The sequence below is a fragment of the Ursus arctos genome, unplaced genomic scaffold (genome assembly GCF_023065955.2).
Source record: "Ursus arctos isolate Adak ecotype North America unplaced genomic scaffold, UrsArc2.0 scaffold_8, whole genome shotgun sequence".
Lineage (NCBI taxonomy): Eukaryota > Metazoa > Chordata > Mammalia > Carnivora > Ursidae > Ursus > Ursus arctos.
The window spans coordinates 64,800,515-64,819,207 of NW_026623100.1; the positions used below are offsets into that span (position 1 = coordinate 64,800,515).

At 52.3% G+C, this 18,693-nt stretch overlaps 3 protein-coding genes across 3 annotated transcripts in view; 2 read left to right on the forward strand and 1 right to left on the reverse strand.

Annotated features, from left to right (window-relative positions):
- The window catches only part of PRR30 (proline rich 30), a 41,906-nt gene extending 36,409 nt beyond the window's left edge, over window positions 1-5,497 (forward strand). The window contains exons 2-3 of the mRNA XM_026520683.4: window positions 3,383-3,435; window positions 3,690-5,497. Of these exons, the coding sequence (XP_026376468.3) occupies window positions 4,048-5,250 (1,203 nt within the window). The 5' untranslated portion in view covers window positions 3,383-3,435; window positions 3,690-4,047 and the 3' untranslated portion in view covers window positions 5,251-5,497. The remainder of the gene's footprint in view (window positions 1-3,382; window positions 3,436-3,689) is intronic.
- Window positions 5,498-7,896: 2,399 nt separating this feature from the next.
- PREB (prolactin regulatory element binding) lies at window positions 7,897-11,814 on the forward strand. The gene is made up of 9 exons (XM_026520671.4): window positions 7,897-8,321; window positions 8,917-9,109; window positions 9,300-9,520; window positions 9,705-9,785; window positions 9,885-10,009; window positions 10,211-10,384; window positions 10,528-10,600; window positions 10,797-10,956; window positions 11,125-11,814. Exons 1-9 carry the CDS (start codon window positions 8,187-8,189, stop codon window positions 11,217-11,219), a joined length of 1,257 nt encoding a protein of 418 aa, XP_026376456.3. The 5' UTR covers window positions 7,897-8,186; the 3' UTR covers window positions 11,220-11,814.
- ABHD1 (abhydrolase domain containing 1) lies at window positions 11,772-17,139 on the reverse strand. Its single transcript, XM_057309125.1, is given in 10 exon segments — window positions 11,772-12,050; window positions 12,177-12,293; window positions 12,296-12,341; window positions 12,439-12,487; window positions 12,646-12,819; window positions 12,951-13,063; window positions 13,217-13,262; window positions 13,461-13,675; window positions 14,195-14,341; window positions 16,982-17,139. Coding segments are annotated over 10 exon segments (1,233 nt in total). The 5' UTR covers window positions 17,096-17,139; the 3' UTR covers window positions 11,772-11,838.
- Window positions 17,140-18,693: the final 1,554 nt, after the last annotated feature.

The following is an 18,693-nucleotide window of genomic DNA, read 5'->3' on the forward strand; positions in this document are numbered from 1 at the left end:
AGCACTGTACAGAAAAGGTAGAACTTTGCCCAACATTATTTGAATATTTCTATTGATGCGAATGAAACCAACTCTCTTAGCTTGGTGTCATTAGGCAATGAATTCATTAATTTGCTCAACTTCCCTTCTTCTGAGACCAAGCATCAAACATCTTTCTGACTCCCAGGCAGGTCTAGCTCCATGATTTGAGAATACTGATGATATTGAAAGCAATAAGTCAGTCCCTGCAACTATGATTTCTCATGGTAGATCAATGAGGTGGATTCTGCACATTTTTTCTCCCCAAATTCCTAGACTGTAGAGAGAGAATATGTGAATTATTACCCGTTTATGTGAGCTACTTTTTAAAAATTGGCATTCTGGCACTTACTTTAGGCTGTTGTGTTTTAGTTGGCATGGTCAAGAGCACATCTCTTGTCCAGGAAAGTAAAAGTCCAGATATAATTGTTTCCCCAATGACATAGCATACACGCCACTTCCAGATGGCCCTTACTTTCCTTGAACCAAGCACTTTACAAGTTACTTTACTAGAACCAACTCTGGCCCTTGTGATCATCAGTTTCCTTTCTAAGAGCTCATATACATTCTGTTTAATAATCCGGTTAAATTTTTTCCTACCAAGCAACTAGAAACCAATTTGAGATCCTAGAATTTGTCTTTTTCCCCTTTCTTAATATATATTAATATTATATATTATGTATATATTAATATTATATATTATGTATATATTAATATATATACTGATCTGCAGTTAACTGACATCTCTCTTATGACTTCTCCATGAATACTCAAGGTAGTTCTGCAAACAGGCCCTTCCTACTCTATCATATGTGCAACTCAAACAGAAAAGAGAAGAAAAAAGTGCCAAGGTCAAATTTATTTTCAATTTACCCATTCATTCACCTATCTTCTTAAGAAACATGTGCAGGTTTCTGGAAAGAGTATGCTATTTGGCATTTGAAAGAAATAAAACACGGTGTTCATGCCTAGGATTGGAGAAGTGAAGAGTGGGAAGAGTGTGTGGTGGATGATACCTGTAATAGGAAACAACTAGAAAACTCAAACAAGTTCATTACAATATCACATTTCCAACTTGGACGCCAAGTGCTTAGAGAACCTCTACTCACTTGGTCAATAAAGTTTTACTAAGCGTAGAGTAATTAACACAAACTAAGGGAGAGATTGGTTAGTGAAAATTGAAAGTATTATACAAATTTTTGTTTGAACAGCAATCTTCAAATTGGGATCCTCATACCCCTAGGGAAATGTGAACATTTTCCAAAAGGACTCTAGGTCCAAGAGGGTGACCAATTGTCCCAGTTTATCTAGAACTGTCTTGGTTTTAGCACTACAAGTGTCATGTCCCAGGAAGCCCCTCAGTCCTGGAGGCCGGATCTCAACTTACCTATTTCCTCCTCCCTAACACTGACGCGCCCGAGATTTTGCCTCGTTTCCCTTTCCCACCAACCACCTTTTCATAAGTGCCCTTCTCCTTCTTTCACTTTATACAAGCCATGACTCTTACTCTTTCCTAAATCTATTATGACTCGCCCTGGACTGAAAAAACCTCCAGAGCACCTGAAAAAAAAAAAAAAAGGCAATTAGATATATATTTTTTAAATAATTTATTTATTTATTTGAGAGTGAGAGAGAGCATGAGCAGGGGGTGGGGGAGAGGCAGAGGGACAAGGAGACTCCCCGTTGAGCAGGGAGCCCGACATGGGCCTCGATCCCAGGACCCTGAGATCATGACCAGAACTGAAGGCAGACGCTTAACTGATTGAGCCACCTGGGTGCCCTGACAATTAGAAATATTGATATGGGCACAGCCTCCTTTAATATAGGCATCATAGCCTCTTGGAAGGGCATCTCATCTTTCAGTCACATATTGTGATGGTTAATTTCATGTGTAAACTTGACTGGGCCATGGGGTACCCATACATTTAGTTAAACATTATTTTGGGTGTGTCTGTGAGGGTGTTTCGGATGAGATTAATGTCCGAATTGGTAAACGGAGTGGGAAAGCAGCTTGCCTCCCCGATGCGGGTGAGCCTCATCCAATCATCGAAGGCCTGAATAGAACAAAAAGGCAGAATAAGGGAGAATTCACTCTCGCTGCCTGATTATCTTCAAGCTGGGGCCTCATTTTTCTTTTGCCTTTGGACTCAGATTTGGAGCGGAACTGACACCATCAGCTTTCCTCGTTCTCAGGCCTTTGGACTTGGGCCGGAACTATGCCATTAGCTCTCCTGGTATCCAGCTTGCTGACTGCAGACCTTCGGACTTCTCAGCCTCCACAGATACATGAGCCAATTTTTATAATAAATCTCTATCCATCTGTCTATCTATCTCTATACATAAATACACACAACCGTATGTCAATAAGAATAGATAACTTAAATGAAACAGATACTTTTTTGAAAAGACGCCGATAGGATATATCTATAACTACCATTGATCTGTCTGGATATAGACACCATCAAAAAGAAGAACGTGCTTAGATATAAGTGATAGTTGCACAACCTGTGAGTAAACTAGAAAACAGTGAGCTGCACACTTTAAATGTGTGGGTTGTATGGTGTGTACATTATACCTCACTAGAGCTCTTGAGAAAGTAGCTATGAAAACATAGAAGTATATCCCAAGGGTGGAAATGGTATAATGAGCCACTGCTCAGAAAGCAAAAGAAAACAGGGCTTTGAAGAGAAAGCCCAGCTGAGAGAGGCCATAGGGTTGGAGAGAACCCCGGATGTAGGAGGCAGTGGGAACTGTGAAGTATATGGGCAGAGAGGAAGGGGAAGGTTAGGTCCCGACAGGGAGATTGAGTGCCCCAAAGCATTTTGTTAGCTTTAGTTTTGTCAAGGGCCAGCCTTTGGATGGTCTCTGAGAGAAGGTCCTAGAGCCCTGAGGGGGAGGAGAGTGTATTATGTCAGCACCTGACCTTTATGACATAGGCACTAGATGCCAGGGAGAGCTGTCCCCAGGGAATGGGGCTCCCAGCTCCCAAGGGGGGCGGCAACGCCGCCCCGTAGACTAAGTTCAGTCTCCCAGAAGTTTTCACCAGCTGGTCCCGCTGTTGCTGTTGCTGCTGCTGGTCCTGCTGCTGGGCGCGCTGAGGGCCCGGCTGAGCCAGAGGACATCAGCATCAGGGGTGACAAGGAGTCAGGGAAACCGGAGGGGCAGGAAACCAGGATGCTCGTAGACTCCCTGACTTGGGTTTAGGGGAGCAGAAATCTGTAACAGAAGACCTCCTCCTGGCTGAAGGACCACCGAGGGCAAGGTTCAGACAGAAATCTGGGTCAGAGTGAGTTTAGGGTGACAGAGGTGGGGACAGAGGGGCTGTATCTGCCATTTTGTGACTGTTCCTCTCTCTCTCAGCCAGGTTCCTCATTGCTGAAGGGCCTTGTGAAACACAGCTCAGAGGAACCCTCATTGGTAAGAACTCACAGCACCAGAACACCCCGATTTCTAGTCCCATCTCAGGGGCCATCCTCAAGCCCCCTCCTCTGACTCCATTCTACCTCCCCACCCTCATTCTTCTCCTCCTCATCTCTCACCTTCCCTGGAGCATTTTGCCAGCTCTTCTGACCCCAAAGGTGACATGTATTCAGGGTCTTGGTAAATCGGTCTTCAGAGCCGGAAGTGGACCAATTCTCCCAATATCTTAGATTCTGTTTCTTTCTCTACAGGTCCCATGGGCTGTGTCTTCCTCCCGAGCCCAGCCAGATAATTGCTGCTGGGCCTCAGCTCCCAAGAGGCAGCTCTGATTCTCCATCCCTAGACATCCCTCATCAATGGCTGACTGCAAAGTGAGAGGCCAAGTTTAGACCCAAGCTCCCGCCCAAACGTTCAGAGAGCCTAGTGCTACGGGGCTGGGTGTCTCCTTGTCCTGCCACCAACAGCTGTACCAACACCTGACTGGAGTCACACTTGGACACAGAAGGCCCTGATTTCTCAGCCAGGTCTGGCCTCAGAGATACTGGTCCTGATTCTGCCGGGTCTCTCGTCTCTGGTCTTGAGGCCCCAGTCCCTTCTGAATTCAAGGCAATGTTGCCTCAAAACAAGAACCAGGTGCTGCTACAGAACGCAGCGCCCCCTGGGCGCCCCCCTCTGGGCCCCTCACAACTTGTGGACTCCCCACCCAGCCACCTACAGCCTCTGCCTCCCCAGAGACCACCCCCTTGCACCCCTCCCCCACGGTCCCACTCTCCTGGCTCCGGTTTCTACTCTTCTGACTCAAATTCTGACTTTATCCTACACCCTTACTCTTCCTCTCTCCCAAGTTCCCCCAGTTTCTTTCATCAGAATTACCTCTCTCTTTCCCTTCCACCCTCTTCCTCTCCCTCCCACCGGCTATACCCCTCCCCTACTCATACTCATTCCTCCTCTCCCTCTCAGCTCCAGAACACCTCTCTTCCCCACTCTCATTGCCAGTCTCCTTCCCCCCCAGGAGACTGCCTTAGCTCCACTGTCACTTCCCCGACCCCCAGCCTACCTTCTGGTGGGGTCCACTCAAACAGGCAGACATGGCCCTGGCATCAGTACGGGGACACCGGGTCCCCTGGGATGGTGGGAGAATGCGTGGCAAGCGAGAGGGACCCTGCAGAGTTCAGGGACCCAGGAGCCCTGGCCCAGGCCCTGGTGGTCCACCTGGGGCACCGCCGCATTGCACACGACCTGCGGCTCCTGCTTTTGCAGCGCCTGTGGCTAGGCAGAACTGGCCAGGCCCCAGTTGTAGAATATCCTATATGCCTGGTGTGCCTCAAGCCCCGCAGCCCCTCTTGCCCCATCCCCAGGTACAGGACTGGACCCCGGCTGCTTGCCTTCCCCCAGCTGCTGCCCTGTGCACAGGGCCAGGAATCCGGACCGCTCCGCATAGGCATTGGTTTTGGCCTCCGCCTGCCTCGGGGCCAGGCCAGGGCCTTGCATCTGTTGCCAGAAAGAAGGCCAGAGGAAGCAGGGCCTCAGCGCAAGGCTGCTCAGGCCCGTGGATATCAAACCCGGGCATCCCAGGCTCCAGCCGCTCAAGCACCAGTGGCTCAGGTGCCGGCAGATCCAGCCCGGGGAACACCCTCCTCCCGGATGGCGAGTCTCAGATCTACAGGCCTTCAATCACCAAACTCTATGCGCTTTTCAGGGCCTCTACCTCAGGCACCCAAACAGGCCACTGTCTCCCCGAAACCCAGGCCTTCCTCTGCGCCCAAGAGGCCTGCCTCTCCAGAGCCCATTCTCCGAAAGTCACCACCCTAGTTCCAGAGCCGAGGAGGCTCTCTGGAGCACCTCCTCTGAACCCCACCGCCCCCACCAGGCCCCAGATCTTGGGGAGCCCCCGAGACACCCTGAAGGGCTGGCTGGCAGGAGGTCAGGTGTGTTCTCCAGCCTTGAACCCTGGGAGCCCCTTATGGAGTCTGCTGTCTCCTGGCTGAAGAGGATGAAGGGCAACTTAGATCCCATTCGGCCTGTAGCGTGTCAATAAAGCCGGACCCTGCAAAGCTTGTGTTGGTGTCTGATGTGGAAATGTTTGTGTTTGGAGTGAACAGGAAAGACTTCTTGAGATGTCTTTGGTGCAAAAAGGTGGTTTTATTAAAGCGCGGGGACGGGACCCATGGGCAGAAAGAGCTGCGCTGGAGTTGTGAGGGGTGGCTGATTATATACTTTCAGGTTGGGAGGGGGTTAGGGATAGCCTAAGTCTCCAAGGAATTTTGGAAGCAAGGTTTCCAGGACCTCAAGAGGGCTAGGTATTGTTAGGAAAAGGTCATTTATTCCAGCCTAATAAAACGTTAGTCGTGAGACTCTTCGGATGTTTATCAGTGGGCCATATGCTTGGAGGATGATTGCTAACATATATCTTGGGGGCAGAGATAAAGGAAGTTTCCAGAGGAATTTTAATATGTTAAACGAGACTTCCAGGATCCTAGAAGTTGGCATAATGTTAAACTAAGGTTGCCTTTTGCCTCTAGCAAAGTATTAACATTGAGGCATTTGAGTTTCTAGAGGACAGTCACACCCCCCCCCCACCTGTCTCAAGGACTTGTCGATGGGCTGTTAAGTGGTAAGTTACAAAGAAATTTAATTTTTTCTTTTCCCTTTGTTTTCCACACTGATGGAGGAAGGCAGGCAGGGGTAAGCACACCCCCACCCCCGCCGCTGCCCCATCCATCCTGAGAGGAAACCACCCTCAAAAGGAAAAAGACCCCATTCTGTTATTCTAGGCTTTACTCAGTCCCCCAGCTTTTAAGTCTTCCTACTAGGAGGATTTCATGTGACAGAAAGGAAGGGAATGGCCTTGGGTGTCCTAACCCAGGCCCCAGGGGTGGGGGTGGGGGTGAGGGGTGGGGTGGGCAGCTCAACAGCCAGGGGGTATTTAACTAAGAGCGATGCAGTGGCCTGTGGCTAGCTAGCATGCCTTAAGGCAGTAGCCCCCCCCCCCCCCCCGCCCTCTTGATCCCTGAGGCTACTATGAAATACTACCCGGGAAGGAGCCCTCTACCCTTTCCCACGTGAACAATTACCTGATAGGTAGATGAGCGTGTGGACAAAAAACCTGATTGGGTGACAGTCGCATGAAGAGTTAATCGGATTAAAACACCCCCCACCAAATCGCCCATAAAAACCTCTAAATTTAACCCAAATTGGCAACTTTCTAGCCCCCCCCCCCTTCAAGAGGTCTGTACTGTTGCTCAATAAACTTGGCTTTGCTGCCCACCACTCTTCATCTGGTCTACCTCCCCATTCTTCGAAGAGGCGAGACCAAGAACTGCAGGCATTTAAGGAAAAGAAATCCTGCTGTAACATCAGCGTCCTGCTGAGCAGACACAGCGGGTAGCTGAACCTACTGGGGACCACAGCTAAACAAGGGGAGGAGGAGAATCAAAGGAAATAGGGTGGCCAGGAGAGTAGGTGCTGTGTATCTGAGGAGGGCATGAGATCCATAAGGCCTGCACCTGACATGTGCAGCGGGCTCTGCGAGGCCCTTCACACATTTAATTCAATTTGGTGGGACAGATAATGGCATTCCCAAAGATGAAGTCACTGGACTCCTTTGAGTGCACCTTAGGTTAACAAGGATGCTTACTTAGGCAGCCAGGGGAGCAGCAGGAGGCGTCTCCTTAAAGGAACGTACATTCCTCGGGGTTCACTTGAAGAGAAAAATTAAGAGTCTGATGTTGGAGATCAGAAACCCAAGGGGCCCCCTCAGGAAGATGGAAATGCCAGGCAGAAAATAGACCTGCCCTGCCTGGGAGCCAAGTTGCCTCCCTCTGAGGGCGTCAGCAGGGAGCAGCCCCCTCCCATACCCTTGAATGCAGGAGTACTGTGCAGATCTGCAAGAATGGCCAACTCTCACATCTGCCACAGAGGATAGGTGTTTTATTAAGATAAATAGCGGTTTCCTCAAACCAGGAAGTGGTGGACTGAGTTTTTGAAGCCAGTTTTATTTTAAAGTCCACGCTGCCTCCATTAAAAGGCAAAAGATATCATTCGTGTTCCCAAATGTTGACTTTCCAAGGTGTGTGACCTGGAACAAATCACTTCCTCTCTGGGATAAAAGGTAAAGGCTGAGCTTGTGTATCACTCCTGAAACGGGAACAGCCCTAATCAACGATTTTTTTAAAGTCATATCTATATCCAACCTGGGGCTCAAAGCTTGAATTTATAATCCCAAGATCAAGAGTCACATGCTCTACCAACTGAGTCAGCTAAGAGCCCCCCACAGATTTATTAAAGGTTTGTTAACATCACTTAACTTTTATTAGCTCCGTTTCTCCAGAACCATCAAGCCCAGCGGAGGAACGGGAGCACGCCTCCCCACCTGCACAAACATGGTGGAGGCTGACGTCACAAGGGGGACGGAATCCTGGGGCGGGCGTTGGGTCACCCGCCCGCTAGTGCTGACGCGTATTGGCGGTCCTGCGCCTGCGCAAGGAGAGCAGCGGGCTAGGTGCGCGTGCGCACTGCGCAGGAGCCAGAGCGGGTTAAGACGAGGGGCGGAGACCCGGATCCCCGAGTGCGGTTCTGGCAAATCTCTGGGTTAGAGTTTTAACAACTCGGAGGGTGTGAGAGAGGAGTCGGTAATCCTCCTGGCGGCCGCGGGACCAAGTTAAATAGCTGCCGGGACAGGGGTCGAAAGCCGGGCGCGGCATGTCCCGGGTGCCGCCGAACGTACAGTGAAGCGCGCGGCGAGCAGGATGGGCCGGCGTCGGGCGCCAGAGCTGTACCGGGCCCCGTTCCCGTTGTATGCGCTTCAGGTCGACCCCAGCACGGGGCTGCTAATCGCTGCAGGCGGAGGAGGTGCTGCCAAGACGGGCATAAAGAATGGCGTGGTGAGAGCTCAGGGCCAGTGGGGCCGGGTCACGCCAGGGGTGATGGTGGTAGGGGGTCTTGGGGATGGCCGCACCTCAAGACCTTGCCTCTCCGCGGTGGGAAGCCTGGGCTTTTCGGGCGCCCCGGCGCGAATTTCAGCTAAGAACGTATCACCAGGAACTCCTAAGGTAGAATAAAAACAATACACAGCGCCGCTTAGGCAGGAACTTGGGCTTCAACTCGACCTCAAGAGCAGCTCCAGGGGTCTTATCCTGGTCTTTTCTGAGGAGGCCGCAAAAACTTGTCCCACTGCTCTTCAGCAGCGGCAGGAGTGCTGCATTTGGCCTTCAGGCTAGGTTTCTTCACTCCTCTGAGGGTCACCCTATTATTTTGTAAACTGGAGGTATTAATCCAAACCCTGCTTGCTGTACAGATTTGTGTGGTTTGAAAGAAAGAAACAAAGGGAAAGAAGCAAGTAGGCTGGAAAAAACCTTTTAAAGTAGAAAGTGCAGTAACCAAAAGGGTCGGGCTTTAGACTATAGGATGTTAAATTTGCCCTTGACGTGCTCTCTGGGCACCCCTGAACTTTGCTCATCCTGGTTCTCTCTTCCACAGCACTTTCTACAGCTAGAACAGATTAATGGGCGCCTGAGTGCCTCTTTGCTACACTCCCATGACACAGAGACACGGGCTACCATGAACTTGGCGCTGGCTGGTAACGTCCTTGCCGCAGGGCAGGATGCCCACTGTCAGCTCCTGCGCTTCCAGACCCATCAGCAGAAGGGCAAAACTAAGGCAGAGAAGGCAGGTGAGAAGCTCCCTCTTTAGCTTTGGGGAAAGGGTTAAATGAGTAAGATCACTTATTTTGGTTTCTAAAAAAAGTGGGGCTGGAAGTGTGGGTTATGGTAGCAGGCAAGAAGCCTGATGTTTACCACTAGGGAGGAGACCAGGCTACTTACTATAGAAGCCTGGAACCTGGCAGGCTCTTTGTTTTGCAGGTTCCAAGGAGCAGGGGCCTCGACAGAGGAAGGGGGCAGCCCCAGTGGAGAAGAAGTCTGGAGTTGAAACCCACCAGGAGGGGATAGAACTCAGTGTAGAGAATTTGCAAGCGGTGCAGACAGACTTCAGCCCTGATCCGTTTCAAAAAGTTGTATGCTTCAACCACGATAACACCCTGCTTGCCACTGGAGGGACGGATGGCTTCGTTCGTATCTGGAAGGTGTGGTTTTGGGGGTTAGGGGATCAGTATCAGTAGCAACAAGACCAGAATTGTGAGAAACTGAACGTGGGTTCTGGGAAACTTGTGAATGAAGCCTGCGCTGAATGGCAGAAAAGAAGACGGGTGGGGATCATGGTGCTCTTGCCAGGTACCTGGGGTAACCATGTTGGTGGTTTGGCCGCAGGTACCCAGCCTAGAGAAAGTTCTGGAGTTCAGAGCCCACGAAGGAGAGATTGAGGACCTGGCTTTGGGGCCTGATGGCAAGGTGAGGAAGTGAGAGGGTGGTGAAAGTAGGTGATTATGCTGCTTGTCCAGTAAGTGGATCCCCTAACTGTCCATCCTTGGAATCTTGATTCCTGACTAGTTGGTAACTGTGGGCTGGGACCTTAAGGCCTCCGTGTGGCAGAAGGATCAGCTGGTGACACAGCTGCACTGGCAAGAGAACGGACCCACCTTTTCTAACACGCCTTACCGCTACCAGGCCTGCAGGTGTGAGACCCCAGAGGGTAGCTAAAAGAGGCACAGCCTAGATGTGGTGGGGGAGTGGGACAAGACTGGGGGGAACCCGGGAGGATTGCAGCCTTGGTGGGTATTACCCCAGGCCTGACCAGGGTACAGGAGGGTACAGACCTCTGAGAAGGGCCGGGCAGGCCCCAGGAGCTGAACGGCCTCTCGTCTGGCCCCCCCCAGGTTTGGGCAGGTTCCAGACCAACCTACCAGGCTGCGACTCTTCACAGTGCAGATTCCCCACAAGCGTCTGCGCCAGCCCCCACCCTGCTACCTCACAGCCTGGGATGGCTCCACCTTCCTGCCCCTTCGGACCAAGTCCTGTGGCCACGAAGTCATCTCCTGCCTTAGTGTCAGGTGTGAGACAGTGGTGGCTTGACTGGTTGCGGGGTGCCTGGGGGAGCTCGGGAAGGTGTCCGGGCTGAGGCTCTGAAGCCCACTGTTAGTGACTGTTGCCGCACAGGCCTCCAGAACAGTGAACACTTGATTGTTTGTTTCAGTGAGTCGGGTACCTTCCTAGGCCTGGGCACAGTCACGGGCTCGGTCGCCATCTACATAGCTTTCTCTCTCCAGGTAAGGCGTCGAGGTGGGCACAGCCCTCAGGGCTCTTTGGCGGCGGGGGCGGGGATCTAGGCCTGCTTCAGTCTAAGTGTGCGGGGAAGGAGTCTGGCCCAGCCCATAGAGGAAAGGCCATCTGGGGACAGGGAGCATGTTTTCCAGAAGGAATGTTTTCAGCTGGGCCTTCCCTCACTAGTTCTTCTGTCTCCAGCGCCTCTACTATGTGAGGGAGGCTCATGGCATTGTCGTGACGGATGTGGCCTTTCTACCTGAGAAGGGTCGTGGTCCAGAGCTCCTTGGGTTCCATGAAACTGCCCTGTTCTCTGTGGCTGTGGATAGTCGTTGCCAGCTGCACCTGCTGCCCTCGCGGAGTGAGTCACTGTGGTGGGGGGTACCACCCTGCCTCTAGCTATCGCAAAACCTCGCCCCCTGGAGAATGGGCTGCTTATTTATAGCCATCGGCCCCCTTCTTGAACGGTTCTGTTCTTAGGGCTGTGAAGTCCCTCTGCCTGCTGATTTCCTTCCTTCCCCTTGTGCAGGGAGTGTTCCCGTGTGGCTGCTGCTCCTGCTGTGTGTCGGGCTTATCATTACGACCATCGTGCTGCTCCAGAGTGTCTTTCCAGGTTTTCTTTAGCCTTGCTGCTCCTGGGAAATCGGGCCTGGACAGTGCCACCTTCTAGACCAGAGTGGAGGCCTGGACCCCGTTGCTCACCCCGTCTGGGTCCACATTTGGGGTTGCTTCTGATGAGACTGATGGGCATTGCCTGCCCTGCCCCGTGAAAGCTTGGCTGTGGCCCTGTGTGTGTCTGAGTCCTGGGAACCCTTCATTCTTCATCTGTGGATCCACCCAGGACAGTGGGATCTGCAGCCCACGCCACGCCACCTGCATCCTTGCCTCTGCCTAACAGAGGCTCCAGGGTTGAGCTTGTCCTCTCCAGAAATATGTGAGGATGCCCAGGAACCCGGAGGGACTGCTGTCCATCAGTTGCTCTTCACACGAGCCCCTGGTGTTTGCTGGGGCAGGCACTGGCCTGGAACTTGCAGTTAGGGAAGGAGGGGGCAAGAGGAAGACCCAAGCTGTCGTCTCGGTCCAGCTGGTGGCTCCAAGCAAGCATGGCTACACATACAGTAAGTTCCTGGATGGTCTACCCTAGCCTTGAAGAAAGGGAAAATGAACCTCAGCCCATTCTTCAGGAAAAGTTGATATTTAATAAATAAGTGAAGGCTGAGTTAAGACCCCAGTGGTTCTCCTGTCAGCTCTTGCCTTTCTCGGAAGGTGAGAGATCCCTGAGGTTGAGCAGCTCCGCTGGGTGCTGGAAGACGGCTTTGGCGTACTGATGCAAGAGGCGGGTCATGTAGCAGTGCTGCCAGGGGAACAGCCCTTCCAGGAAGCCAATGTGGCCGCCCTGGGCTGTCATGAGCAGTGCGACGTGGGGAGAGCGTTGGGCAGCCTGTAGGGGAAGGGCTTGGGGAGGGATTGGAGAGGAGGTCAGGAACCCGGGCCTTTCCTGAGAGCCCAGGTGCTCTCCACTTGTGCCTCCTGGCCCATTTTCCTTAGGGCCTCTAAAGCATCCAGATTCAGGGTGCTCACCATGGATTGGGGAGAAGGGGTCGTCAGCTGCGTTGAGGCAGAGCATGGGGGTCTGGATGGCATCTACCTTGGTTCTTGGGCTTGCTGCTTGGTAGTAGGTAACACAGTCTTGATATCAAAGGCCACAGCTGTGTAGCGCTCGTCAAACTGGCGGATTGTGCGGGCCTGCCCATGGTAGAGGGTGGGGTAGGCTAGGGTGAGGCTAGAGAGTAAGAAGATACTGAGCAACTTTGGGCGGGGGGTGGTGGTTGAAAGGCTATACCTGTAGCACAAAGTCTACGTTCACCACCTTTTCCATCACCTTTCTATTTCTGCAAAAGATTCATAGAGGTTTGCCTCTCCTGGACCTGAGCCTGTCTGTCTCATGAGTGAGCAAACCCAGATAGAGAACTGACCCGAGCTCTGGGAGAACTGGCACGTCCGCCATCCCACCCTGTCTGCTGCCTCCTCCCACTTGCCAAGACCCTACCGGTTCACACTGTGGCAGAGCTCTGCAGTGAGGCGCTGATTGAAGAGCAGGGAGTTGAGTGGGGTCTCCAGGGAGCGGGTGGTCTCAGAGGAATCCCAGCATGCAGAAAGAGCCAGTGCTGCTACCAGCCCCGAAGCCTGCCCTGTTCGTGCTAGGTGGTTCAGCACTAATATCCTGAAGGATGGACGAGGGCCCACGAAAGAAGGTTTTGCATTAGTGGCGAGGGACAGAGGAGAGGGGAAGAGGACATGGAGGAGGAAACAAAGGAAGACTGGGCTTTTGGGTCAAGCCCAGGCAACTTTTACACTCCGAGAGAGATTCCCACGGCCAGCAGTGGAGCTTGGGAGTAGCGCTGCTTTATGTGGTTCACGACGATCTCCAGATCTTCAGTATTGCTGGCATGAAAGGCCCTGTGGGTCTGAGGCAAACCAGATCATTGGCTAGGGAGGGAGGCCCTGCCAGAAGGCAGATCGAAGGGACATGGAAGGAGGATAGGTAGGTAGAGCCCCAGGGCCAAGGATCTCTTCAGGGAGTGGGGTGAAGGGCTATGAGGAGGAAGGTGGGTACTCACCAGCAGTTCTTCCCCACGGCAGCCCCGGTTATTAAATACAACAGCTCTGTGGCACACACAGGTACATCTCAGCCAGACCCTCCCTAGAAGCCCCACCCCCCTTCTGGTAGCCTTCAGAAAGACCCCAGTCAGAAGGTGCCCTTCATACAGTGCCTTCTCCCCAGAGGTATCAGGGTCTCTATTGACTTCCCTATTACAAGTTCTCAGACCCCACCCCCTTCCTCTGGACTTGGCCCATCCTTACCTATAACCATCCCGCAGAGCTTGGTTAGCCAGTTGCAAGACATAGGAGTCCTGGCTACTGCCTGTGATACCAGGAAGCAGTAATACAATGGGCTGAGTGGTAGGGTCAGGGTACTGACCGCTGCTCTGCCGGCCAGCCCAGTCTAGCAGGAACTGGCCTCCATCTGGGGTTTGGAGGACTTCACTGTGGTTTGGAGAAAAGGGCACACAAAGATACTATTAGGGACTCCCTGTACTTTGAAAGGTTTACCTCTCTTCCCCAATGAACAACTCCCAAACCTTCCCGTTGGCATCATTTGAGGGCATACATTATGTAAGACATTAAGACCCTAACAAGGTGTGGGGTGCCTGGGTGGCTCAGTTGGTTAAGCGTCTACCTTTGGCTCAGGTCATGATCCCGGGGTCCTGCGATCAAGCCCCAAGTTGGGCTCCCTGCCCAGCAGGGAGTCTACTTCTCCCTCTGTGCCCCGGTCATGCGCCCCCGCCTTCAAATAAATAAATAAAATCTTAAAAAAAAGACCATAACAAGGTGTGATGGGACATAAAAGATTAAATATTACCTCATGGTTGAGCAGTTAAATCGCTCTTCCATATAGCCACTCTCATTGTTCTCCCCAACGCACCGGGGTAAAGGGGGCAAAGATTGCCTTCAGTTTCAAGAAGATAGGCAGGGTTCCCCTGTAGTTGCAGCCTCATGTTTACCCCCTCTGTCCCTTCTTCCCTCCAGTGAGGGACTGGAGGCTGAGACTGCAGTAAGACCCGGAAGACGGTTTGTAGCCGCCCTTCAAAACACCATAGAGTCGGGTAGAAAGTCTCCAGAGTGACGGGACAGTGTTGCTCCAGGAAGGCCAGAAACCAGGACCCAGTCACCAGTTGAGGCCTCTGCAAGCACAACACAGTTTGCCTCACCCCCCTGGCATTTACAAGGCCAGCGAGGGGCCCGGCACCAGCGTGACGCTCTCCAGAGGCCGGCCTCGGGTGGTGAGAAGTCTAGCACACCTCGGTCCGGAATGGCCCAGTCACTTCTGTGAATATCGTCCAGCTAGAGCGCTCGAGAACGCCAGTCCCGGAGTGCCACCTCCCCGGCCTGACCCGACTGCCAGGGCTGGGCGCTGCCGCAGCTGACCCAGGTCCGACTCTCCCGCCCAGCCTAGCCGCGCCCCGGCCCCATTTTGGAGAGAGCGGGGAATAGGCATCGCCCAGCTGACTCCTTGTGGAAAGGGCTGGCATCCCGGTCAGAGGCTGAAGTGGTACCGCACCATTCAGTCTGTGACTTTTGCCCTGCAGTTGAATTACACACACTGACATCTTCCTAAGACCAGCTCTGGCCATGCTGGCTCCTGGCTTTAGCACCGCATTGCCACATATTCGCATTCCCTACGGCGTGTGCTCACTGCTGAAAGACTTCGACCACAGCATCTCCTTTTCTTACTCCTGGGGCCTGCTGTTAGAGCATACTCCAAAGGAGGAGCAGTCCTGAGGGGAACAGATTTTTCTCTTCTTTCATGCCAGCCAGAGGGAAGGTAACAGAGATAGAATGGCAGGGACAGACAGGGCAGTGGGGAGTTGGCCCTGACTTTCAATGCTCCTGCTGGTTCTTCTGGATGCTCACCAAGTGAATGAGAGGGCCTAGCCACGTGGAAGGCTTACGAAAGAGGGGTATGCTGTAGAAATCCAGAAGGCCTCAGGCTCAAGAAATAGAAATTGCATTTCTGTTGCAGGCCCTAAGGAAACCGATGATCGGATTTCTAGGTCTTCTGCAGGCTCAGTACTCAAAAAAAAGATAAATTATGAACTAGAGAGGCCAAGTTGGCAGTGCAACTGTCGTGAGATGTGACTCCTACCCTGCTCCTTAAGTCCTGGAATGATGATGCTTGTGATTCATTGTGTGCTGTGGGCAGGTACTAGGCTAAGCCCAACCTTGGCTAGGTATCTTGTAAGTGAAGAAACTATGGCTCAGATGAAATTGTTTGCCCAGAGTCACACAGCAAGCAAGGGGCAAAGTGGAATTCACAATTCTGGTATTCCCACCAATACTAGCAGGTAAGATTTGTTGAGTGCTCATATTTCAAGCATTGTGCTAAGTGCTTTACATGATTATATCCTGTGATTTTTCACAACATTTTGGCATAGATCCTGTGATTCCCCCATGGGAACAGGTTTGAATGTTGAGTAAGTTATCAAAGGTCATGAAGCTTGCCAAATACAGCTAGAGGCGGAGCTGGGATTCAAACCTAGGTCTGAGTCTAGAGCTTGAGCTCTTAGTCATTGTACTCTTACCTCCTCATTGCCAGGATTTTGAGTTGTTATCAGTGTATGGAATCCTTGATCAAACAGCTCAGCAGTGTAGGACAAATTAGGTCACAGGTTAATTTCATTTTAGCTCTAGTGAAGAGTTTCTTGACCCATTCTTGAGAATTAGTAATATGCCATTGGTCGCTGTGGAGGAATTGACACTAGTCCATTACCATGCTGGACAATCCAAACTCCTCAGGACTTCCAGAATGTACTTTTCCTGCATTTTAACCAGTATTTGGAAGTCAAGGGAGGGTTTGGGATATAAAGAGGCAGAGGTCTCTGACTTCTTTGTGTCTGGTTGCAAGCCAAGGAAAATGGTTAGTTAAGGAGAGCTCTGGTCTGAAATGACTGACTTGAAATCAGGCAGAGAAGGTAAGATTTATAGGGGACTGTGAGGTTTGGATCTTTTATTAAGGCAGACAATACATGCAATGTAAGAAGCTCTGAAAATAGAAGTCTAGCTAGCATTTAAATTCTCTATAGCTCTTAAGGTCTTGAATCAAAAGGTTTTATATTAGACTCAGTTACCTAGAACAGTTTAATGAAGATTAAAAAGATTTAGATTTTTCTGGATATGTAAGTTATGTATTTTATCTAAATTTCAGTGAGAAAAATCTCCTCTTCAGACTTTCCCATTGCACCATATATACATGGAGAGCCTAGAAGTTAAAACAGGGCAGAAAGAACGTCAGGGTTATCCATTAGTCCTGAGCTAGGCGGGGAACCTCCACCAGCCGGTAAGAGAAGCAAGGCCCTACTGAGCTGATGGGGTGGTGGGAGTTCGCCAGAGCCACACAGGCCTCCAGTTCCTTTATTCGGTGAAGCTAGCGAGAAACTCAGCTAGACTGCCCTTTTTAGAAGAGGAAAGCATTTGCCTGACACCTCGGGATGCCTTCTACCCCGCGCTTCTCCAAATGTTTGCCCACATCCTCGGGAGCAGCACCCCTCCGGTGCCTGAGAGGCCCAACTGGGACGGGGAGCATACGGGCTGCGAAGAATCTAGGCAGGCAAAGAACGGACTCTCCGTTAGGTGATCATAGCAAAGCTGAACCCCGCTGCAGCAGGCGGCAAGGCTGGTGGTGGGGTGGGGGCATCAAATTTCTACCTGTTGAGAGAGGCCCAGTCCTGCCACCTCCCACAAAGGGCTCGAGCTCCTGGCTGGAAGCGGCTCCTCAAGCCCGAGGATCCTACACCTGCCGGCTGGAGCTCTGGACCCGCACCCACGTAGGGCACGCATCTCCAGTAGTAGCCCAAGTAGAGAGTGGCGCCGAGACCTAAAAGCAGGGAGAAGGGCTCTGTCCAGGTGCCGTTCTGAGGGCTCTGGGAGGAGCTCGGCATCTTGGGTAGTTGGGTTCCGACCCCCAAGTTCTTGACTGGCTCCAGCGCCCGGCCCCGCCCGTTACACGCCTTGGGACGGCCTGTGCGGGGACGGCCACCCTGGCCGGGCGCCGCTGGGGGTCCGGCCCCGCCCACTGCCGCGGGGCCCAGCGGCGGGCGTGCCGAGGGGCGGGGCCGGGACCTCTCAGGCCGCGGAGCGGAGCCGAGTCCCCTCCAAGCCGCCTCCTCGCCCCGCCGCCCGGGTCGCGCGCTCGAGCACCGCCCGCTTCCGCCTCGCGGTCACCGGCAGTGCCGCCCCTTGCCAGGACTAGCGGCCTCGCCCACGGCCGCCATCTTGGTGAGAGGTGCCTCCGGCGCCTTCTTCAAACCCTGCCCCGGCCACGCGAGGTAGGCAGCCTGGTCACGGCCCCCAGTCGCCGGCACACAGGACACAGCCGCTCCTGCGGTGACATCCTGTGACCTTCACACTCAGGACATGGCCACTCGCCTTGTGACAACACGCTGCAGTCCCACCGTGTTCAGCCACTCACAGGGGCCTTCCCATACTGGACACAGACATTCACACTGTGACACCCCCCAGTGTCACACGGGTTTCAGCTGTTGAGTGCATGGCATTCCACAGAGTCACACACAATGTCACGCTGCACAGCCTCATATAATCCCTGTCGAGTAAGCACAGCAGATATGTACTCATCACCCACTTTGTACTAGGCACTTGGGATACCCCGGGATGCTGTTCCCTGTCATCACTGGAACGTGGAAACAAATATGTAATCTAACAGAGCAGCGGTTCTCAACGTTGACTGAAGACTGGAATCATCTGGGAGTTTTAAAAACTACCAGCGCCCAGGCCTCACCCCCTGCTGTAGTTGGTCCGGAGAGGATCCTAGGTGTCAATATAACTTAGAAGTTTTCTGGAAGATTCAAATGTGTAGTCAGGGTTGACCCCCTGCCCTAGGGCACGGGGCTAGGTATGGGAAGTACAGCAGCAGTGGGAGCACTAAGGAGGGTGTCCAAACTCCATGGGTCAGAGAAAGTGTACCCAGATGTTAAATGATGATACATTCAAGGTGAAACCAAAAAAACCAGGAGGAGTTTCCCAGGCAAAGGAGAGGTGGGGAGAGAACAGTTCCAGGAGCAGAAACAGCATAAGCAAAAGCCTGGATGTGAGAGACTTCTTAAAGGAACCAAAACAAATCCAGTGTGTCTGGGGTATATCAGACGGTCAAGAAACAGGCTGTGAGCAGCTACACAAAGGATGTTAGAGTTCAAATGAAGGGTGGAGGTAAGCCATCAAAGAGTTTTACGAAGGGGTGGGCGACATGACCGAAATTGTGTTTTAGAAGAATCATTCAGGCAACTTGGAGGATGGATTGGAGGAGGCTGAGAAAGGAAACAGGTCTGTTAGGAATGGCAGATGGCTGCCTGGCCTGGAGGAAGCTCCAAAGAGGAGTGAAGATCTTTAAGACAGGAGGCAGAATTGATAGGACCTGGTGGGAGGGTGGAGGTTGGGGGAGGAGAAATCATGAGGGACTCCCAGGTTTCTGACTGCATGACTCAGGGATGCATGGCGGTGCCAGTCCCTGGGATAGGGATCT